A 24,567-nucleotide genomic window follows, 5' to 3' on the forward strand; every position below is an offset into this window, starting at 1 on the left:
AGAAAGCAATAAAAAATGAAATCTCCATTTTTGGTGAGTGTGCTTCCTTTACAAAACAATTTAGAGTTGCTTAGCAACTTGAGTTAATAAAAACACCAACGAGGTTATAAGCATGTTTATTTATATAACTATTTGGTTTCTTTAAAATTAAAATTCAAAGTCTTCTTTTAACTTTAGTAATAAGCAAATGTTTTAAAGCTTTTTCTATAAAAGGTAAACCAAACATGAAAACATTTTCATTCTGCACACTCTGCATTAACAAATACCCAAACCCACAGAAGAGTCACTGGCTGTTCTCTGCACTAACAAATACCCAAACCCACAGAAGAGTCACTGGCTGTTCTCTGCACTAACAAATACCCAAACCCACAGAGGAGTCACTGGCTGCTCTCTGCACTAACAAATACCCAAACCCACAGAAGAGTCACTGGCTGCTCTCTGCACTAACAAATACCCAAACCCACAGAGGAGTCACTGGCTGTTCTCTGCACTAACAAATACCCAAACCCACAGAGGAGTCACTGGCTGCTCTCTGCCGCCGTGGCCTCCCTGAACTGCTGTGTCCAGCTCTGAGGTTCCTGATCATGGAGCTGTAGAGAAGAACACAATACATAAGATCTCTCTCCCTCCCCCCCTTTACCACAGTGTCTGATGTGTTATTATAAGCTGATATCAGATGATTAACTGGTTTTCTGACCTGAGCTACAAATTCCAGGAGTTTGAGTTTAGACACCTCCTTCTCTGCCCTAAGTCCCCAGCGGAACTCAAACTCCAGTGGTTCAGTGTGGGGTATCCGTACATATTCCACATACCTGAAACACACAGAGTAACATCTGTAGGACACACAGACAACTATACTTTTTTCATCAATTTTCTTTTTTGGGTAGCCATTCAATCTGGATTTATAGTGATTTGTTATCCCAAAATTTCACAATGAAATGTCAACTTTTCATTTGTTTGAAAAGTTTCAAATCAACTGTCAGTTGTCTCCTCAGTTCCTCATAACAGTAGTATCAGTGTCTGGAGTCAGTGAGTGTTTAGACTGGTACTCTCATATGTCTAACTCTCTTCTGTACTCCATGTTTTTCTATGGTGTGGTATAAACCAGCTGTCTACAGTCTGTTAGACAGCAGCTCTGAACACACCAACCTGCCTCTCTGAGGTCTTGAACCCAGACCCTTCTGACTCTGCAATCCACTGCACCATCACCCTGAGCTAACCACTGAGTTATGGGAAGGGGGAGGTGTGATCACACCACATTCACCTGGTACAACCATTACAGATGAGTGAGTGAGTTTATACCATAGGACACTCTTTGCAGGTTCTCCAGGCCTGATAATGCATATGTAAATATTGTTCCATCTGCAGGCTTTGATGGGCATAATGAAGAACTGTATTCAGTTGAAGTCTGAATGTCACAAGGTATGTCTTTCACACTGGCCACTGAGAGACAGTCAGATGGTGAATGTAATGAACCATGGTCAAAATGAACTCACTTCTGACGCACAAACTCATCTGTGACCAGCTTCTTCACGTCACCAAAGTCATCGTGTTTCTCCCTGTGTGCAAGGGAGAGAAATGTCGTTCATGTGATAGTCGAAGAATTAAGTAGATCTTTACTATTGCTTATTACATGTGACGCATCTTACCCTGGATCCACTCTTAACTTCTTCAGTGTGTTCCAGATCAGAGCTACCAAAAGGTCATGTTAGAAAACAGTCAGCTTAGAAAATCTTTTATTTCATAGAATTGTCTATATCTGATAAAAGTTGACAGGCTGTTAAGAACTGCCTCTGAACTGAAAGAGTTGAAACCGTGAGGATTAAAATGAGAGAGTACTGGCATGGTTCAACTCAGACTCTTTACCGTAGCAAAAAGGAAAAGGAGACAGACACATAGAAGAAAACACTCACCTTCTTTGACAACTCCTCCCTTCATAAAAATGATACTTAGGATGACAAATAGGAGACCGGTCTTTGGGTTGCTAGGATACCTAAACAAAAGCACAGCGCGTCTATTTGTATACCCTAACAGACTGCACCTTATTATTTTAGATGAAACCATAAGATGTTTTAAGATGTACTACCGCAAGTTCTCAACAGGATTTAACACACTTGGAAAATACTGACACCCCCTTCCAAGGGGAACATTTGCCAGATAAAAATGACTTACTGGTATAAGGTTATATTCAATATCCATCATATACATTTATATACTCAATACAGCAGCTAGTAAATTACTAAAAGTGCCAACTGTCATATCATAAACCCATGTTTGCCGTCGGTGAGTTAGTGCTGCACATTTGGAAAACAACTAAACAACTCACAGTTGTTAAGAGGGGACACTAGGGGTGTTAATGGTTAACCACTATTCGAATCAGTCAAATGGCTGCCAATTGCTGGAAACTACAAATAAGAATTTTAACTGTAACCACAGCCGTAACTTCAACCAGAATCAGGTAAATGGTCATTTTTTATTTTTACTGTGAAACTGAAATGCTAGGTTTTCACAAAATCAGACCAGACTGGCCACACAACTGATTCTTGAACAAGCAGATAAGATGACATAACCAAAATACAAAAACAACAAAAAAAAAGTACAGTGTTTTGGTATTGTAGTCCTGTGATGCCATGCATAAGCTTGTTACTACATCTCACAAATGCATGGGTAATTTATCTCTGTAATTAGGTTTCAGTGTGTTTATTTTTTAATAATAGCATATTGCAAGTTTGTACACTGGAGAGTCAGAGCCATTGGGTACGAATGACGTAAATTACAACTTAATTACTTTTGTATTTTGCTCTCAGAAGACCTTTCTCATCACATATGAGTACCAAGACTTGTAGTATAAAATAACAGTTTAAAATAAAGCTTTTCTGAGAAAAACTCTTTGTAGTTTCAGAGTGATGATTGGACATCTATTACTATTTTGGAGCAATTTTGGCTTCTCTGTGAACAGTTATTAACCAACTACAGAGAGTTGAATAGCAATTCAGCAAACTGATTAAATTCGCTTCCCAAAGTGATCTTGTGAATTCACAATTAATTCTGCAAACACATGGGTATTCCTGAGTAATTAAAATAAAGTAAAATAAACTCTATTAAGAGTGTCAGTCATTACTCACAGGCTGACAGGTTCTCCAGCAACAGGCTCGATCTTATTGACAAGAATATAAATGTGATTTTTAGAGTCAATCTCCAGCAGCTTCATCCCAAACACCTGTGGAAAACATGCACACGTAAACCCAAAACCAAACATTTAACTTTCCTTTATAGACTAATTTTCTCAATACACTGCCTCTGGAACAAAATACACGGATCTTATGAATCTTAAAACTCATCTGCAACAGGCTTCAGTTTCATGCGTGACTGCAGCATTGCCTGACTGGAATCTCACACCTGTTCAAACGTGCGGGTAACCCTCTTCATGATGTCCTGGTAAATAGGTTTATACTCCTTCATCACATGTTTCACAATGTCTACAGAAGAATACAGGTAAGGATGGTTAGTATATAACAAGGTATACATGAGTTACTGGCTAAGAAACAAAGAAAGAGCTGGTTCTCAGAGAGAGATGACACTTATCAATACCTCTATAGTATTTAATCCATAAATATATATTAATTTTTATATTAATACCATTAGATAGAGTTGAAAATTAAGCTTCATGATTTTAGTAGAATATAGCACTTTGGCAATACTTTCCTCAGGTTATAATTACAGAATGCACCTACAAAGACTGAGGAAAAAAACACGATCTTGTATAGGAGGTGGTGGAGGCACAGACCTGCTCGTCGAATGGGCACCTTCTTCTGGTCCTTAATTAAAATGAACTGCACGACCTCTGCTGTCTAAGAAATTCACAACAAAAAGACAGAATTTTAAGTTATGGTGAGACAGTCAGTTCAGAAAGATGATGACTTGTTCAAGTTTTGCTCTTCCATGATTTCAATATTTAAAAGCAAATTTATGAACAAAATGTCAGTGGCAATGTTGCCATACATGTCCACCATTCAACATGCTTTCATCCATCCTAATTAAAAAAAAGGAAAAAAGAAAAAGAAAAGTAAACCTGATGGAAGATTTCACAAGTCTATAATTAAATAACCTTACCATGACTGAACATTTAGGCTTCCAGCAAATTATAACAACGAAGTTTGAAATAAGAACTAAGAGAAATAAGAGATAAGAAATAAAAGATCCTTGGCCTACTACAAATATAATCCCCTCCATCACAGAATTAAGAAAATGAAAGACAGAAAAATAACTGGAAAAGCAACAGCAGAGTTTTAAAAGGACTGTTCTGGGGAGAGAATATTACCTTACGGTCAATCTGGACTGTTGTGAAGTTCTCCCTGGCCCGCTGGACCTGAGATGAGGTCGGCTGAGTGAAGGACATATCTTCATCGTCTTCATCATCCCCCACTATCTGTGACCGCTGAAGTCCATTTAAAGAACAGCGAGTTCTTATGACTCTCATTTTATTGCAAATAAAACGTTAACCAAAAAATGTAATAAATGACATGTCTCAACATTCCAGTTTTGCTTTTCATTCCTTGAAATGTACGCATTTGTTAAGTTTGGATAAGTATCTCCATAATTCAAGCTTCGTAATTGACATTTCAGAGTGACTAACACTGGTGATTATGGTACATCTGATCTCTGAAGATTTAAGACAAACCTAGACCAAGTCAAAGGGCTGTTACCTTGGGAGCCCTGCTCTGCGTAGCCGAAACTCTCCTTTTCTGCGACATCACTTAAACAGTCATGATCTATATCTACAAAAAAAGCATAATGACCACTTTAACTTGCTGACCTCGGTGATCTTACCATGCGACAGGACTGAACCAACAGATGTTATACAGTCGTAACAAGCCAAACACTTTATAGTTAGTCTGTGATTTGAGCAGGTGATGCTAACCAAGTTAAATGTATGGGAATTAGTACGTAAAAATACCAAAATATTATAATGGGGTTAGCTCGGCAGCTGGCGTACTCTCAACCAAATTGTTCAAGTTAATGTTCATCGGTTACAAGCTTCAACTAGCCAGCTGCACACAAAAGAAAATATCAAATTCATATAAACTTCTCTCAAACACTCCTTGAATCGACGTCGTAGTTATACCAGTTTGTAACAATTGTAAAGTTCACTCTTACCCACATCTGATGGTTTCTTGTTACAAAAACAACAGTTATTTACAGGAGTCCCGCGCTTGCAAAAAAGTCGCATGTCATTGACGTCACATCTTGGGCTAGTTCGTGGGAATCTGAGTTGAGCAAGTTGAGAGCGTAAGTGATGATCACTGCGCAGAGAGTGTTAAAATGTGGTCCTCACTCTCCCTCACTCATTTATCTAAGCCGCTTATCCTAATTAGTGTCGCTGGAACCTATCCCAGGATTCACTGGGCAAAAGGCGGGAAAACACACTGGACAAGTCGCTAGTCCATCGCAGGGCCATGTCGTCCTCAACAAAATGTTTTCTTTACCTTATGGAATTTTAGTTCTGCACAAAGCATTTTGAGGATACCATCTCTGAAATACAGATTGTCGGTTTATTTTGTTTTGGCTGATAGATTCTCGATTATATATATAAATACGAATATACAGTAAATTTACGCATCCGTATCGATTTAAAAACCCATTGCATTCCATTTCAAATATTGTGGGCTACAGCTCATGATTTGCTTAATTTCACGCGCTCTAAAAATCTGTTCAAGGTAAAATTCAGTCTCTATGTAGCCGCTATTGTTTTTGAGGAAATTACTTACATAAATGTACATTGCATCTGTAGTAATCAAAACAGCCGATAACAAATAAGCAAGATGGGTTTTTTTCGGTAACAAACAGCAACATTCTTTTAGAATGCCACCCACGCCTTACCTTCTTGCTCAGGGAGGGGCTGTCCTCCTACCCTGACTTGGGAAGATCTCTATTCAGACCCCAGTCTTAACTTTTGGTTTATAGGCTAAATGCCATAGCTGATCTCAGGTCAATGTAAAAAGGCAACGTCGAATCCTACTCGTACAAACTGCTTTATCGTGGAAGTGCTGGGTGCGATTGGAAGCTTTGGTGTAAAGGTGTACAGTTGTATGCAGGCGTCGCATCAGTCGATATGTTTTGGAAATTTACTTTCTCGCAAGTTATACTTCAGCTCATCCTCATTATAATAATACAGGCGTGGGCTGTAAGGACATATGACATTCATTCTCCCGGATCTCAACACGGTCTTTATCTAAAGGTTAGGTGACATGAATTTTCTGATGTAAAAAGTGCAAAAAGATTGTACTGTCCTAGTCTGAGTCAATTGGTGCCATGCACATTGCTCGGAACCAGGCTTTGGAACAGACGGAGTAAATAAGTCGACTGGTAACACTCAAATAATTGTGGTATTAAATGTTCGTCTTCTTCCTCCAGAGAGTAAGGCGAAGTGGACCTGACAAAAGTGTGGTAAGGAATACACATTCCCTAATATTCATCCATTTAGTTCATGTTCGTTCAATGTGTTACATAACATGTTATTTTTGTTTTACATGCTTGGACATCTCTGCTTGGGTGTTTTCTAATCTTTCAAAACTTTGTAACTACACTGATCACGAAAATTTAGGCATTGACCCAATGTCTTCGAAATATTTCTAGAATGCTTTCAAATCTCATTTATAACTTATGTTCCCTTTTATGGACGAGCGTGTCTGTCTAAAACCGGACAGAATGTCACGTTAGAGATCGCACGCGAGTAAAACTGAGAGAACTATCAGTACCATCAGATAAATACTAAGAATGGGAGTGGCTTAAATTCAGTGGTCCCACTATGCTTAAGTGCAGTTAAATTGAGACATTTTGGCTGAAACCAACCAGTTTTATATATGAAGTCAAAACTAATTTTGACATGATAATTAAATATTTGCCACGGCATCGAAAATGGTGCTGACGTTATTTTTTCTTTGAAAAAAAAAAAACCCCAAAACAATAAAGTTGCAAATATGTGTTGTCTTGTCACAACTTGTCAGCACTGGTGTTTGACTGAATGAGTTTACGTGTCTTTGTGCCATACAGTTGGAGGTAACAGATTTCCATGTGAGCAGTACTGTTGTGTCCCGATATGCACGCACTACTGTCGTCAGCACTGTCAGGAACCACCACAACCAATCACAGGAGGCCAACTTTGAAGTGGACCTCCCTTCCACAGCATTCATCTCCAACTTTACCATGTAATCCTCAGCATGTTATAAGCGGGAACACAAACTTTCCACTACAGCAGTAAAGTGGAATAGATAGCAAGTAAACTAGGTCAGCTTAACACATTTTAGCGGAATGTGAGACCATGATAAAAAGGAGGTTTTGTGTTATAATATGTTGAGCACACACTAGCCCTCACACACACACTTTCACTGTCTGCGGACGCTGACTCCATGGTACAGCGTTAAAGTGTATCATCTGAGTGTATTTGTTATCATTTTCCCGCGTTGTTCCCTTTACTTCATTTTTCCCATGTTTAGCCATTAGGTGTTGATGTTCTCTCTTTTGTATCTCCAGCACATCAGGCGGCACAATATATGTGGCCCAAGTGAAGGAGAAAGAAGTTGCCAAGAAAATCTATGACTCTGCCAAAAAAGAGGGGAAAACTGCGGGACTGGTGGCCAAAAGGTCAGCTTTGTTCCTTTGCATGTTTGTTTATTTTTCTTTTTAGGTCTACAGATATATGATCTGTGTCTGAGCACTTTGATGATGAAGACTGAAATGGCATTATTTATTTAAAAAAAAAAGTTTAAAAGAAAAACAAATAAACATAAAACTATGATTGCGTTCATTTCCATTTTGATGTCAGCTTAACACCAAGCACAGTGGCTTTCTAACTAGTTATCAGAAGCAATCACTAAGATGCTTAGTTGAACGAGTCAGTTGCTTTGTATTGTTTATGTTTCAAAGAATGAAGCAGTCAGCATTTTGGAAAGATGTCATGGCAAAGCAAATGCCAAAGACTTAAAAGATTCATGTGCTCTCCATCCATTTTAATTCATTTTTACCTGCCAGTGTATTTGAAATCTCACTGCATGTCAGGACAGGCCACTTTTTTGGACATTGTTGTGAGAACCCAGAGTAATTATCTTTCCATATCAGGAAAGAAAGGTCATTATTATTATTGTGGTTGTTGTTTTTGTTATTGTTATGATCATTATGAGTATGATTGTGTTGATGATGATGATGACAATGATGATGATGCTAAAATCAAACTCTATATACCAGAGTGTCTGTGAATTGGTTTTCACTGAAGGAGCTTTTTAACAAGAATGTTTTTCTCTGTCATTCTTTTAACAAGAATGTTTTTCTCTGCCATCATTTTATGGTTCCTAGGGAAAAGGGGGCGGAGAACTTTAGTGTTTCCGTCAGTGTCGCTCCAGGCACAAGCCTTTCTTTTACCCTGACCTATGAGGAGCTCTTGGCTCGAAGACTTGGTCATTATGAACTGGTTCTAGGCCTAAGGCCCACTCAGCCTGTCCAGAACCTCACAGTGGATGTGAGCATATCAGAAAGAACTGGGATCAGTTTCATTCAGGTCCTGCCTCTAAGAACCAGTCAACACTTATCCAACACTCTTGCAGGTGCGTGGTGGCATCACTGTGTTTTTATGGAAATGTGTATGTGCCCTGTTCAGTCATTCCAGGGACTTGCTGTGGGAATATGATCAAATGTATCCTTATTAGAATTTGAATGGAGAGTGTCTGATATGTTCAGTTTTATATTTAAAAATGAAATGGAAGCACTTGTGGGGCTCAGCGGTAATTCTGCACAGTTGCAGGAGGATCCAGAGAAGTGACATGGTGGCTAATTTCTCATGTGACCATCATGTAGTCTTCGTCCTTCCACACCAGCAAAGTGTGAGGAAATACAAGAGTGCAGAGAATTGGAGAAACTGGAGAAAAGGGGAAAAACAAAACAAAAAAAAACACTGAAGGGAATTTAGTGTTGTTCTTACAAGTATTTAGTGTTGTTCTTATACGTATTTAATTATGAGTGACTTTCAGTGAGGTGGCACAGCGCAGTGGGTAGCACTGTCGCCTCACAGCAAGAAGTTCCTGGGTTTGATTCCAAGCCTAGGTGTGAATGTGTTTGTCTGTGTATTTGTCCTGTGATGGACTGCTGACCTGTTCAGGGTGTTTCCCTGCCTTTTGTCCAACAAATGCTTGGATAAGCTTCAGCACCCTAATTGGGATAACAGGCTTAGAAAATGAATAAATGAATTTCAATGTTAAAAGGACAGATAGGTCAAACATTTTATTTCTTGTTTCCACAAATTAGACGTAAAATAACATTTGTTTTTAATGGAATAAAATAACAGATTGTATTTGGTTTTACTTGAGATGAAGCCAGAAACAAACAGAACAGGTCATCTATCTAAATTCTCAAAAGCAGTAGTACTAGAGATTCTGTTTACCTAGATGGATAACACAGAACTTCAGCTCTTTTCTACTTCTGGTGGTGGACTTGACAATATTATCATCTTTTCATTAGTTTAATCTATGATTTGCCACTAGTGCAGTTGTGCTTAACAGATCATAGAACACTTATGAGATAATACAAAAGAGAGGAATGAAAGTATTTGTTTCAATGAAAAAGAGTTAGTTTTTTTGTCAAGAGTGTAATAACAGAGTGTAATAAGAGCTTTTATACTACAGGTGAGTCTGTGGCCCCTCCCTCAACACAGATTGAGCGAATAGAAAGATCCTCTGTCCGGGTGCAGTATAGCCCTTCTGTCTCTCAGCAAATCAGTTTCTCTCCCAGTGGTCTTAATGCTGACTTTGTCATCCATTATGACGTGGACCTCACAGATCTTATTGGGGACGTACAGGTAAAAGTCACATGTGTTGATGACAGTCAGTTGCAGATCAAAACTGACTAACAGCATAGACTACATGTACACATGCATTGATTGCACTGGTTAATGGAATCAGAAATCACTAAAACTGAGTTCCAAACCCTTGAATCAGTGTATCTCCTTGATCTTTCTTTTCTGATCTTAATTTGACTTGTTGAATGAAAGCATAGTATCCTTAAAAGGGTAGTTCTTTTCTATACAATCCCTCAGTAGGTCAGTATTAAAAAAAAAGGAGTTAAGGTGTTTCCCCTGAACCCCAGCAACCCTTAGCTAACTCAGATGTTCCTCAAGTGTAAGAACAAGAACTAATGCAACATACTTTGTAACTACTGAAAATGAAATTTCGCCTTTACTTGCTTTATGCAAGTTTAGTTTTTATATTTACAAAACTAAACTACAAAATTTTGGTTTTGTTTCAGATTTTTGATGGCTACTTTGTCCATTATTTTGCGCCTAGAGGACTTCCTATCATGCCAAAGGAAGTCATTTTTGTTATTGACGTGAGTGGATCAATGGATGGGATCAAAATGAAACAGGTTTGATTAAATATCACTGCTCCAGACACACTGTGTCATGTTATTGCTGAACTGCTGTCTGTTTCAAAGAAGAGAGAACATAATAGTAATTGAATACACTTTTTTTGGTAATTATGGTATTTTTAGATATGCAGAAATAACATTTATTCTTATTTCAATTTTCATTTCAGATAGTTGTTTGATCTATATTTCAGTCCATATGTACTTAGGTACCATAATTTATCACAGTACCAGAAATACAGTTTAAATCTGTTTTCTTTTGTTTTATGTTTTTTTTTGTAAACAGACCAAGGAAGCAATGAAGACAATTTTGAATGATCTGCATGAGCACGACTTCTTCAACATCATCACCTTTTCCAGCTCTGTGCAAACCTGGCAGAGGGAAGGCACTGTTCCTGCTTCACGAGAGAATGTAGAACTTGCTAAGACCTTTGTTAAGCGCATGAAGGCAAAAGGCAGTAAGTGCCATAATTAGCTCTCCAAATCCTCCAGACCAGGTTTCTGTCATGGTCTTACCATTTGTTGTGTTCATTTTAATTACAAGAAAATACAATTCTCTCTTTTCTCCTCAGTGACAGACATCAATTCTGCTGTGCTCCATTCAGCAAAACTTCTCAGTCAGTCAGCCAGGAGTTCAGGGTCCAAGGGCGTTCCCATGGTAATATTTTTGACGGATGGTGAAGCCACCGAAGGTGTAAAATTGAATGCGGCCATACTGCGGAATGCCAGGGATAGTCTAGGGTCTGCATCTCTGTTTGGACTAGCTTTTGGACGTGATGCAGACTTTGCCCTTGTCCGTCAGCTCTCTCTAGAAAACCGTGGTGTGGCGCGAAGGATTTATGAGGACGCAGATGCTAAATTACAGCTGAAAGGATTTTATGATGAAGTTGCCAGCCCCCTGCTATCCGATGTCCAGCTCAGTTACCGCGACGACCAGGCCTTTGATGTCACACGTGCCTTTTTCCCAAACTACTTCCAAGGCTCAGAGCTGGTGGTGGCAGGTCGGGTCCAGCCAAAAATGCAGGAACTTTCCGTCTCTCTCACAGCCTCTGATACACAACGAGGTCTCATGCTTCAGAATAGCATACCTGTCTCCCAGGACAGTGAGAGGAGAGACATGTCACCTGGCATGAATACATCATCAAGTGAAGATGTGGCAGTGTCTCATTTTGTTCAGCGTCTTTGGGCATATTTCACCATTAAAGATCTTTTAGAGAGGGCCCAGAACACTAGTGACTCTACATTAGTTGCAGAACTGAAGAAAAAAGCCACTGAACTCTCCATTAAGTATAACTTTGTAACACCTGTTACTTCACTGGTGGTGGTCAAACCAGAAATGGAAGAGGCAAAAAGTCGTGATGTTAACATAGAAAGATCCAAACCACAGAGCAGAGGTAGACCATTATCACAACTCTACAGTGCTGCATACAAGCATATACATACACAAATATGGTCAAAGCAGACACAGAGGAGTATTCAAGCCGTGTTGATTCAGTTTCAGGCAACACTTAGCTTGAAGATCAGACAAACCCAACTAAGAATGTTAACATGAAAAGAAGTGCCATTCATAAGACCTGGTTGAATACTTATAAACATTCTGGAGCAACACTTCAGGCTGCATTTTCTGCCACTATCCGCAAATGTCAAACACTGGAATTTCTCACAGAAAATGAAGTTTTATGAAGTGACCTGTTCTTGTGGGCTGTGTAAACCCACTACCCTACAAAGACACTTCATATTGGTGTTTTCTTTGTTTTAGCAGTTAATTGTGCATTCACCTCTACATGACCATATACAAATGTAAATGACAGTACATTTAGTTCATTTGTATTTGCTCATTCTTATGCCACGGCTATGCATCCAGAGGTCTTGACAGTCAAGTCCCGATGGGAACTCATGAGTGGCACAACTAGTAAAGGAACTGCCTTGCGGTCCAGAGGTGCATTTTGTGTTTAGAATTTAAATTTCAGTGCCCAGTTCTGCCACACTCACTGACTGTACCTAAGAGTTCAAGGAAATGCAGAGGAACACAAGATTGTAAACCAGAATATTATGGGTATTAAGACATTCACAGCTGGGAAGAAAATAAGGAAAAAAACAACTTAATATGTTCTGTTTACAAGTCTAATTCACTTTCTCTCCTTATGATTAGCTGTACCTAAGCATCCCAAGAAAGTGTTTGCATCCTCAGGTAAGCATGCATACACACACACACACACACGCAAATGTAAGCATCATGTGCCCTCTCCCAGTGGATATTTACCATTTTTGTCCTGTTTCATTTACTGGTTTCCCTCTGGAAAGTGGATGGTGACCCTCATTTTGTGGTTCATTTGCCAAAGCTGGACCAAACTCTGTGCTTCACTATAGATGGCCAAGCCAATGACATCCCGAGACTGCTGGAGGATCCAGAGAGAGGTAACAGTGACTTTCTCATTTACTAAATAATTAACATATGCTGAATATATCAGTATGTGCCCATGTCTATGACTTATGTTGACTTGTGTATGAAGATTTGGACTCTGGACTGAGAACGTGTGTCAGCTTGGAAATCACTTTTGATTGGAGGACTTCACTAGTTTTGCATAATGCTTAACATTTTTTACTTATATTGATATAATGCAGATCCCTGGCTTTTTTTAATCAGAAATACTCTAAAACACTCCTAACGACCTTATTTAGTACATCTGCTCTGCCATCCACACAGGCAAACGCTGCATGCAACTTTTAGGCTGTCAGTACGCTTTTCGCATGGATTGTTTTAACTTTTGAATACACCACTTTACTTTCAGGCATCGTAGTGGATGGTAGGTTGATGTGGGCGCCTCCAGAGGTGGGTTTTGAAGACCACAATCGGACATATTTTGACCAGATCGTAGTTTCCATGACATCAGGCGAAAAACGTGGTGTGGTGGTTACCATCACCCTAGATTCAGTGAAGATTGATGTGAAGGGTGAGGGTCCTCTAATGCTGCAGACTGGTAGGCCAGGGGTTGTGGAGAGACATGATTTCGTTGTGGAGATTGATGAACATCTGCGGTGTTGGGTGGATTTAGGCAAAGAGGTGCAATTCCTTGTTCTCTTTCATCACTACCGCCACCCAACTTACCTGCAGTTGGCACACCTGGGCTTCTACATTGCCAATGGAAAAGGCCTCTCTTTGCAGACTCAGGGTCTGCTGGGTAAGTCACAGCCCTCTCTTTCTTCACCCCACATCAATTTGGTAGACACTAGTTGAATATCTGTTTTCTCTACCAGTATGTGCAGATTCAATAAACACTGGCACAGAGCAACTCTATGGAGCAGAGAGACTTCAGAGATTCATATACAGCCAGATTGGTTGAGAACGAGTGTGAAGTCTTCATTCAGTCCTTCTTGTCCTATAGGTCAGTTTCAGCATGCAGATATAAAAATAACCAAATTGCAGACAGAGAGATTGGACAGGGACATACCCAGCCTACACGTACGCTCTGGTTCAAGTGGCACTGGGAGGCACACAGCCCACACGGACGCCCTGGCAGAAGGAGTACTGAGGCGGGGGACAGTACAAGTCCCTGTCACCCTGAGGAGAAAGAACATTAAAGACACAGTGTGGAAACGTCACCCAGAGCACTGCTGGGAAGTGGCCAGAGCAGATGTGGACAAGATCCTCCTTCAACCCTACCAGAGTTACATACAGTAGCAGGCTTACCAGAGGCATATGTATCCAGTGATCAGTAATTCAGGCTTAAAGTAGAAACATCGTCATTTACTTATAAACTGATGTCAGAAAGACTTATATTACAGTTCTAAATGTTTGTCATCAGTTGTTGGGTGTTATGCTTGATGTCTTAACCAGTGGTTATATAATGTCATTAACGCAGTACATGACTTTTCTTATTATCGTTATTATCTATTTGTATACTGTACATTCTGTTCTGTTCAAGAGTTCAAAAATAAATTCATACCTTAATTCAAGCTGATGGAAAAGATGAATTAATCGCGTAGTGAAGAAATTTCATATGCTGATGCAAAAAAGAAAAAAAAAATCTTCTGACATTGCTTTCTAGGCGTAAAAGAAAAAATGAGACTTACAGTAGCCACAGTCTGTCATGTGCCTTTTATTTTTAATATTTTAATTCATACATCTGTTTAATTTCATTTGTTGTACAGGACACAAGGTACTGTTCACACACTAGTGTTCAAACAAGAGCCACAGGCCGACTGCTCTGCTGTCGGAATATGTTAGCACAGTTACAAGAGAAATAGTGAATCGTTGCTGATTTCTGCACATCCTTTCAAAAACCAAACGCCATGGCACGAAATGAAATACAAAACATTTCCACTCTTAAATTAAATAAATACAAATCCATGGGTAAACAAGGTATGGATTTTAAAATGGAAAAAATTCCAAGCTCTAAATGAAGCTGTTACGAAAGAGAAGTGAACACACCTTCATGTCCAGTCTTATTAGGAATATATTCATTTCATAAATGCCAGAAATGTGACACAGTGAGACAAGGTTAAGATTCAAATGTTGGAGTGAGAAGAATGTTTGTGAGTGATTTTGGAGGCTTAGAGTCAAGTAAACAAGGTCTGTAGCGTCGGAGAGGGTAAGAGGTTGATTCAAACATTTATCACCATAACAGCTTTCATTATGTTGAACCAGGGTTTTGAATTACAGTATGAATTTTGACCCATGATTACAACTCTTAATATTTGCAGAATTCTCCCAAGATTCAGAGCACAATACATTATTGTTCCAAGATGAGCAAAAATATGACCACAAACATCTGAAGTTGTACCTTACTAATTTGACGCATCATTTAACTACTATGAGATGAAAGTTCTATGAGAACATGTGTATTGTTAGTTCCATGAAATGGTAACAAAAATTATGGTGAATTGCAGTGACTTCCTGTAGAAGAAGCTGATTAGCATGATTAGAGGATTAGCATGTTCCCTCCTGTCAATCAAATATTCAAGTAGTATAATAACAAAAGAAACTTAAATAAGCGTATTCTTTTAAGACACAAAATGGAACCTCCCCGTAAACCGCCAACTGGAATGTCAAGGGAAATGTAAGAGGAATCTATAAAGACTTGAATGTGAAAAGTTGTGTGCACCAGTTCATATGGGAAGAGGGGTTAAGCAAATGAACAGACTAAAAGTTACAATTTCTCACAGAAATAGCACATATTAGGCTATGATTCTCTTGTATAATATGGCTATGGTGTGACAACAGAGAATGGCAATGAAATACGAGCAGTACATCAGGCCTTAGCATGATGCTTGTGGTACAAGTTTCCCTAGCATTTAAAAGAAGGTGGGACAGAGAGAGAGAGAGAGAGATCCCAAAAACAGAGAGAAAATGAAGGAGAGAGAGAAAGGCATTACAGTTAGCCAATTCCAGGGTCAGACTAGATTAAGGCGGCACTGTTGTGTCAGGCACCTTCTTTGTTCTTATGGATCTTGATTTTCAAGAGAAATATGAAGGTTTGAGCCATGCAGTATAATAAGTATAAAAGCTTCCTCTAAAACAGCCCAGTGGTGCCAGACGTCAACCCCCCTCAGCAGCTTCATTATTGCACTGGTTCCATCTGTAGGTCATAGTTTTCTTCAGGGAGTTTCATCAGGTTTATTAAAAACTGAGATTCTGACACAAGGGAGAGCCTATGTGCTTCTACATAACACAGGTGCCAGGTTATTGACAAAGAGGACATTTTGACATCTATAGGGAAAAAAGCACTGCACTGCAAAATCAGCCAAAGTTTCAGATAATTCTACTGAATATCCAATAGATTCCTCTGTAAGATTCTATTACTTTCTGTGTGGTATTACTGTTCCCTCCATCAGTTTAATGTACTAGTGGAGAGGGAGGCGTGACAGAGCTAATGAACTTAACCATCTCTATATTCCGTTTCTCCTTCCCTGCAGGGGACTCAAATTATCTCTGAAGGCCAACACTTCTCCTCATGTTTCTGTCTAACTTGAAATGTCCAATTACCCATAGTCTCTAATAGGTCTCCCCTTCTCGCAGTTACCATCTCAGGCTAGGTGAGTATAGCTAACACTTGTCTCTTCCAATATGCATGACATGGCCACTGCATCTTTTCACACCATCAATCTACAAAGCATTCTCTTTACGATTAACCTAACTGGGCATGGCAAAGAGAAGAGGTTTCATCTCAACCAAGAGTCAACATACAATTTTCATCAAACAGCATCTGATGAACATTATAGGTCAGATCTCTTTGTGTTTCTCCTGACTGAAGACTTTTTTGCTTTTGCTGTGATAAAGTGTTAACAGACTTGTAAGGAACAATCAGGACAAACTTATCCAAAATAAAGGCCCCAGAAAAAATTTCACTGATTTAATTTGCAAGAACAATGACCTCTATCTCTCCCCTTCACAAGCAGAATCTCTCCTCTTCACTTTCCCTGTCTTTCCTTAAACCTTTCTTCTTTCCTCCACGGTACTGTTCACTAACCATGACTAGGTCCTCCACACTCCATGTAAACAACAGGTACTGTCCTTAATTTCACACATACCAAATCTACACACATCTGACTCCAATCTCTGGTAATATCCAAGTGACACCACCTCTAGAACTCACATGCTTCAGATTCTCCCACCATAACTGATACATCAAGAATGCAGTGATCAGTAAAAACAATGGGTATCCAAAGGGGATCGAATATGAGAATTACAGTCATCTGACTGATTGATGTGCTCAGGGCAATCAAGCCTTATCCTGTAAGAGCAAGATTTTACTGTGTTGAAACACACTCATACCTGTGGAGCAGAAGATGGTCATGCTTTTGTGAGCCGTGATGAGCAGAAGAAACAGCACGCTTTCACTCTGATTAGATCCTCTGACTCTCATCCTAATGTTGTCATCCAGTTAACCCATTAATATACAAAATGTGTGTTAAGGGTTTGTTCTATGCTTGAGCCATTTGCAGAAAATGTTGATCCTTTACTTGCAAATATGTCTTTTGTAATCCAATGCAGTCTGAGTTTGACAGATTTTGTGCGTGTGTGTATTTGTGTGTGAGTGTGTGTGTGTGTGTGTGTGAGTGTGTGCATGAGTGTGCGTGCGCACACGTTTGCGTGTGTGTGTATGTATCACAGCTGTATGTATATGTGCAGTAATTTCCCAAAAGTACAATGCAAAGCCACAATTAGACATGCACTTCTGAGCCACTCACTGAGAAACTGCAAAGACATCCAGTTAAAAACACAAGAATCTGAAGAAAAAAATCATGGGGGAAATGAGTGCTCCATATAGAGCTACTCGGCACAGCACAGAACCGCTGTTCACGGGGCAAACAGCTTAGAGCAGCAAGGAATGTACAAACCACATGAAACTAAAATATAAATGGAGAAATCACACAACCCATAGAGTGCAGCAGAGAAGAAAGACAAGAAGAAAAGAGAGAGCAAGAAGAGGGGGGATGACAGAAGAAAGAAGGCTTTGCGTAAGTGTCTGTGTTTGACCGTGTGTGTATACTGGCTGAAAATAAAGACAGTATGACAGGGTTTGGGGTACAGAACAGAGGCAAGCTTTTGAACTAAGGTAACTTGCCCCACTCCCTCTCCCACTACCTCTCCCCCACTGTCAGTTAAACCTGCCTCTGTCGCTGTCACCCTGCCCCCCGACACACCGCGGTCAGGCCCTTCACTGTTCGTCCTCCCCAAACACATCATTCTGTTTGCGTTTCATGTTCTCAAAGTCAAAGTCAGTGCCTGTCATGCGCTTGTAGATGTCCTTAATGTCGTTGCAGGTCGTCTCAAAGTGGGTTGTAGCATCGTATGCTCTAGAGCCAAAAATCTGTTGAAGAAAATCATTCATTGTTTTGAGATTTAAAACTAGAGACTTGTCAGGTCTTTTTTTTTTTTTTGCTTGACACTAAATCTGACACGTGTGGTATTATTGATTTGTTTTTATGCTGCAATTAACACTGTTATACTCTTCCAGAATGAGGACTCATGCAAATTTATTAAAGTAGCATTAGATGGATTTTAAGAATGCACATAAAGGTGACAAAGGAGCTTTGTCTCTTTGACACACCACAAATTCTAGAATAGCTTACATCAGAGGCTTTGTCTGATTCGGTGTGAAACAAACAGCTAGACCAGAACATAAGTATCAACATTACGTCGTTTAAGACATAAATTACAGCATGTCAGACCTAAAATGCTACTGACCTGACTCTCTGTGCCGTCGTCTGATGGCTCATAGAGATCACTGATAGCCACAAACCTGCAGAACAAATCAGATGGCACAGTTGGTCAGGGTAAATCCCAGAAAGCACTGCAGGCAACATCACATGATTTCTCTATGACCCCGTTTATAGGAAACAGGCAGCTACTGTCAACACACCAAATGGTTTTATGCAAAAGGAATGGAACCTTCTGGAAACAAACAGAACCCTCTTGAACATAATGCAGAAATGTGGTAGTTCTCAAAAAAAGCAACTGATAATGCAAGTGTTATTGTTATTCTATGTGTTCTTCTGTCATGTACAAAAAAGACCACTGTCTAATCTGCATTCTGCTCCAGGAGATATACAAGACTAATTTAATGCACATTAATGCAAAAAAAAAAAATGCTGTTGGCTTCTTGTTGTTCTCTGTCACCAGGTGATGAGGGTCACTAGAGGGTGTTTCATGAGTATCCTCCAATACAAACAAGAACCTTTTACAACTCATGGAATCCTCATGTCATAATAATCTCCCACAAATACTGCAAGAACTTTGAAACAGGTATTAGAAAGAGGGCAGATGACTGAAATACTGACTTCTGATCAATGGGCTCCAGCAGCTCCAGGGCAGGCTCTATCTCAGCCTCAGGGTCACTAGTCTCCACTGTAGTGCTGGCAATGGCAATGTACTTGCCCTGGGCAGCCACGTTATGGGCATATGAGATCATACACACATAGATATCTGCCAGAGAGCGAGACAGAGACAGAGAGTTAAAAACACTAATATGATTCCATTATCTATCCCTAAATAACTATATTAAAAATATTTGTAATTTATTTGCAATAAGGAGTTCACAATGAATATTTTTATACACACAAAACTAATACATATATAGTTATGTAGTTATATACAATAACTAATGTGTTAAAGAGAGTGGTAAGATCACACTTTTGACGGTCTTAATCTTGACTGTTCACATCCTGTCTACTATATACATATTTATTTTTCAAGCAGAGCAGATATTTGAGTGTTTGAGCACTACAGATATCTGAGTGTTCACTGACCAGAGTTGCGGTTGACTTGGTTTTGGGGGATGATGATTTGACAGGAGTTGGCATCATTGGTGTTTTTGATTGGGTGGCTGAGGACACAGATGACACGAATAACCTGGCCAACTTTTCGAACCCGATCTGGAATGTAGCTTGGGTCACAGATCAGCTGCTTACATCGGGCAACCTGCAAGACAGAATGATCAATACAGCAATCAAAAATCAAATCAAACCAAAAAAAGAGATTAAAAATTGATCCATCAACCAATGAAGGAACGTCTGTACCTCTCCTTCGGATTTGACTCCCACAACACGCCCATTCTCCAACACAATCTCATCCACTGGTTTATTCAGCATGTATGTTCCTCCATAGATTGCACTTAACCTGCATACAGTAAGGACAGAGGAGAGTAAAACAGAGGAATGGATTAAACACTTGACACACGTGAGAGAGCAAGAAATGGATGACACTTTGAATGGAAGATAGAGGAAGAAGAAAAATAGTATTTACCTGGCAAATCCCTGAGGCAATTCTCCAAGCCCATAAAGAGGATACAGGTAAGGGCTCTTCCCATAGCGAGCTAACGACTCACTGTACAGCTTAATGCGGTTAATGGTCTCAAGACAGGGCTGGTCAAGATAACTATGGGGGAGACAGGCAGACACTGAGAAAAACAACACGGCTGTGGATTCCACCACAGATGTCCTCTTGTGATCCATTTAGTTATTTGATATGATATCTGAACAGTCATGTGAATACACCTCCCGAGTTTTTATGTTATAAAATGTTCTTACTCGTCCGTCCTGTATAGTGCCAAGGCGTGGCCAGTAAAGTCTATGACGTCTTGCCCAAGGTCAAACTTCTTATAGACATCTCTCATGGTAGTCTGCTTGGGGTCAACCCCCTCAAAGGTCTTCGGGTCATTCTCGTCAAAGTTAGCCACGAACACCAAGAACTTACGGAACCTTCTCTTCTCAAACATACCCATGAGATCTATGCAAAGGAAAAAAAATTACCCTTTTGCCTCAATGTTCATAATTTACATTTATCTTTACATTTATTGAATTGACACTGATCTTTTCATGACTGTGTACTCACAATGCAACTGCTTACATAAGCACAATGTCACCTTTGTGTCGGTAAACAATGTTGCACTGTGATATCATATTACACTTTATAACACATTTACAGTTATAAGTATTGTAAGAACAGTACAATTCAAGCATCGACACATACAGAAAAACAATGCAGGAGGCCTTGTGTAACATAGTGCCATATTCATTACCAAGGATGTATTGCTATTTAGTGCATGCAGACTGTTAAGTCAGGCAGATATAGTTTAGCTTTAGGATTAGTTTAAATTTCAATATTAGTTGTAGACTGCAGGCAAGGGCTACATTCAGGCCTCTGAGTATATAAGAACTGTTAGAGTGAGAGCAAACTGATTTGGCTTAGACTCACTTGATGCCAGGGCCTCAGTCTCAGTAGAAGGCACCTTGTAGATTTTCCCTCCTTTATACACAAAACTTCCCTCAACAACCTTAAAGTCCAGGTAGCGGGTTACCTCTGTATACAGCAGCATCTTCACCAGCTGACCTGCAGTCAGTGAAGCATTAGAACACCCGTATACACACACACTCACACACACACACACACACACACGTGCATGGACCCACTCTGATAGGGGACATGCAAAACAACACAAAACTTCTACGAAATGGCCCTAACCTTGATATCTACAAAAATAAAATATGCTTATGTAATAAATAAATCTCTGACGCACACTCTCCGTAAGAACAACTAACCATAACTAACCATTGGCCATGAGAAATTTGGGGATGAGATCCACGTTCCAGTCCCTTCCTCGCCCCATAGACTCTGGAGGGCTGTCTGAGAGTCCAAAGCGTTTATAGAGCTATGTCACGGAAAAAAAGAACACACAAACACATTTAAAAACACTCCTCAAAACACACCAACTATCACACAGACTGACAATTAGAACATCTGATACATCATACGAACAGTACATAACGCACAGTAGAAATATCACTCAACACGTAACACTTTATAAACCAGGCTTTTGTGAAGAGTATCAATAACATCATGTCACAACTCCAAGAGTGATCCACTGAGAAGCTGTATCATATTACACAATGAATCATCACACAACTATAACAGTGCAAGGACAGGAAGAAAAAGACCTTTTATCTTCAATTTCTCAGAACAAACACAAAAAAATTACTTTGTATGGAACATAGTATTTCTTATGTAATCATGAAAGAGGAAAGAGGTTGTTACAGTAATAATAAAGAGCCTATAATGTGTATTACCTGTATGTGTAGAGGCAGCATACACAGTAAGGCAATCTATTCAGACTGATGAGTGATGATTCGGCTTTCATATTATGTATGATGTAAGTGAATCAAGAGTGATATCAGACTTTGTTATTGGGCACATACCTCCTCTAAAGGAGTGATAGAGGAACTCTCTCCTCCATAGTAAGGGTTCCTGTCCATATGCAAAACTTTCTTTCCGTTTACAGACATGATCCCCGACAGAATGCACTCCTGTAATACAAACGGAAATCGAAAAATCCCTTTAATCGTTGTGTTGCCGTTGCATTACAGACATAAGAAAACAATTGTACGTTTACTGACTGTTTTAATGTTATTTCAGTCATTTTAATGCATATCATTTCTGGTTTAAAATATTACAGAAACAGCAAGAGAAAAAATACCAAGAACCAAGGGATTAGAATTCCGGTAAGATCACCTAAATTCTCATCATATTTCAGCACTTAGAGACAGAACAGCACCAAATATCAGCGCATTCCCGTCGAGTGTTATAGCAACTGAAAGAGGCCATTTTAGGGAAACGGATACGAGAACTCGTAGTGGAGAGACATGAGAATATCGTGCCATTAAGATCAGGAAATGGATTCACAAAACAGGGGACACGGGTATCTGCACCAATAGACACCCTTCATAGATTAGCTGCCCGCATTCACAACAGCCTAGATGAGCGGTGTAAACTGGGAAACATTCAGTCCGCCAGGACCCCACCCATAACAAATGAATGCATTCAGCGAATCTCTCATGTTGGCAAAACATAACCATATATAGATCATATGAACTGTAGCGCTAAAATCTGATTTCAATATGAATGTACTGTAGATTATGTACATACATAAGAGCAATAACATTACTTTTTATTCTCTCTCTCTCTCTCTCTCTCTCTCGTGCTCTGATGGTGTTAGGGGGCGTAATATTAAGGCTGGTATAAGAAACTTTCTTTTAACCAAAAATTTGAGCGACAAACACAAGTATCACATTAAAGCGAAATTTGAGTGTTACACATTCGCAGTTTGTCACTTATTATCAGCAACCTCCAACAGAGAGAGAAACTGAAAGAAGGGTCTTCGGTAAGATGACTTGACAGCCATTGTTACTGCAAAGCCATAATACATTTCTACGAAACGACAATGAAATCTGATTAAACGATGTTATATTTAGTTCGCAAAGTAATGTCACTGAAGTAATTGATCAATTGAGGTTGTTACCCTCTTTCCTTCAGCAACTCGAATGACTGCAAAAGGAAAATACAGGGCGTGTTTTAGGGCCGCACCACGTAGCATCTTTATTAAGGAGGAAAATTTAGTACAGTTACTGCAGCTAAAATATTTTCGTGTGTGCGTCTGAGTATTTCTGTTGCACAGACTGTGTATCACTAAGTATTTGTCGGCCTGTACGGCCGAACGGACAATATCAGAACCATAGGATCAACCATGAGTATTAATTTATATTAAAAGCAGCAAAAACGAAACAATAGTATTTGTATGAGTCATCTCTCTTTATCACAATATTAACTACAGCATCAACATCGTAACATTCTTTGTGCATCGTGGACTTTGTTGCTTTTTTTGTCGAAGTCATAGAAAAGATTGGCTGTGATGCTGGCTATCATTCTGGAAAACTATGGACATTACATAATGCATTGTACTGGATACACCTCACAGATTATCAAACGGGGTTTGAATGCTGTCAGGCGCATTTAATGCATTAAACTGTCTATCAGTGCCTCTAATGAAGAGATCTATCGAAAAGTTGACAACACATTAATTTTTCTGAGTATTAATCTGCATGATCGGTAGTAGGCGAACGGTAGTCTGTTACCGTGAGACCAGTGCCCAGGACGATCACATCATATTCCTCATCCATGACGTCTCTCCGCCCCTGCTGTCCTCTGTGTTCAGGAAGAAACCGTTGGCTTAATGTCTCTTTAATTTAAACACTCCGCGCAATTCAAACAAAGATATTTGGCGACGACTGTATGAGAAGCCTCTGTTTTGTTAATGAGCTCAGTATCTGCATGAGAAATCTTCTCCCAGTAAGTTTTGCACTCGGCGTGTATGAATGTGACCAGTTGTCGTACACTGCCTTTTTCCCAGCACATATTCTTGCGCGTCGGGAAGTAGGACTCCACCCTCACTGTCTTTACACGCAATTCATTTTCATGAAATGTAACAACAGCTATAAGCATCTCATATAAGCCTACTCCAGAGGGCAAAATGTGCATGATTTGTTTTATCTCTTTAAAATTAATAAAGGAAATCAAATTGTGTGCTTTCAGTGACCTTGGTCCTGATGCCACGGTGTTAATTCGCTGCCTACGTCACCTAGTGCCTTCTCAGACGTGGTACTACAGTAGTCAGTGGTGTATGGAATGTGTAGCCTATCCTCCCTATCCTTTCTCTGTCTGTGCAGTTTAAAGTAATAATCAAGAATAGATATTATGTCGCACTCAATATAGAATAAAACACCATAACTGTGTCTGATTATAAATTTCGCCATGTGCATCACATGACGTGGTCATACCTATCAGAATTAAGAATCAGAGGTCCCTGAATTATTGCCACAAAT

At 39.5% G+C, this 24,567-nt stretch overlaps 3 protein-coding genes across 3 annotated transcripts; 1 reads left to right on the forward strand and 2 right to left on the reverse strand.

Annotated features, from left to right (window-relative positions):
- Window positions 1-5,210, reverse strand: ndnl2 (necdin-like 2). Its single transcript, XM_030768854.1, has 11 exons — window positions 5,158-5,210; window positions 4,707-4,778; window positions 4,322-4,438; window positions 3,788-3,851; window positions 3,400-3,479; window positions 3,126-3,220; window positions 1,914-1,993; window positions 1,650-1,692; window positions 1,497-1,559; window positions 698-812; window positions 1-590 (listed from the first exon to the last, which is right to left on the reverse strand). The coding sequence occupies exons 2-11, from the start codon at window positions 4,752-4,754 to the stop codon at window positions 519-521; spliced, it is 777 nt and encodes a 258-aa protein (XP_030624714.1). The 5' UTR covers window positions 4,755-4,778; window positions 5,158-5,210; the 3' UTR covers window positions 1-518.
- Window positions 5,211-6,393: 1,183 nt separating this feature from the next.
- Window positions 6,394-14,092, forward strand: LOC115806921 (inter-alpha-trypsin inhibitor heavy chain H6-like). The gene is made up of 12 exons (XM_030767777.1): window positions 6,394-6,447; window positions 7,054-7,208; window positions 7,534-7,644; window positions 8,353-8,600; window positions 9,675-9,847; window positions 10,294-10,410; window positions 10,697-10,868; window positions 10,983-11,804; window positions 12,563-12,601; window positions 12,715-12,828; window positions 13,203-13,592; window positions 13,797-14,092. Exons 1-12 carry the CDS (start codon window positions 6,394-6,396, stop codon window positions 14,090-14,092), a joined length of 2,691 nt encoding a protein of 896 aa, XP_030623637.1.
- Window positions 14,093-18,071: 3,979 nt separating this feature from the next.
- Window positions 18,072-23,892, reverse strand: LOC115807718 (rab GDP dissociation inhibitor alpha). The gene is made up of 11 exons (XM_030768842.1): window positions 23,821-23,892; window positions 22,108-22,215; window positions 21,464-21,563; window positions 21,110-21,244; window positions 20,443-20,641; window positions 20,159-20,290; window positions 19,933-20,032; window positions 19,663-19,834; window positions 19,195-19,339; window positions 18,602-18,656; window positions 18,072-18,224 (listed from the first exon to the last, which is right to left on the reverse strand). Exons 1-11 carry the CDS (start codon window positions 23,863-23,865, stop codon window positions 18,072-18,074), a joined length of 1,344 nt encoding a protein of 447 aa, XP_030624702.1. The 5' UTR covers window positions 23,866-23,892.
- Window positions 23,893-24,567: the final 675 nt, after the last annotated feature.

Source organism: Chanos chanos, chromosome 3 (genome assembly GCF_902362185.1).
Source record: "Chanos chanos chromosome 3, fChaCha1.1, whole genome shotgun sequence".
NCBI lineage: Eukaryota > Metazoa > Chordata > Actinopteri > Gonorynchiformes > Chanidae > Chanos > Chanos chanos.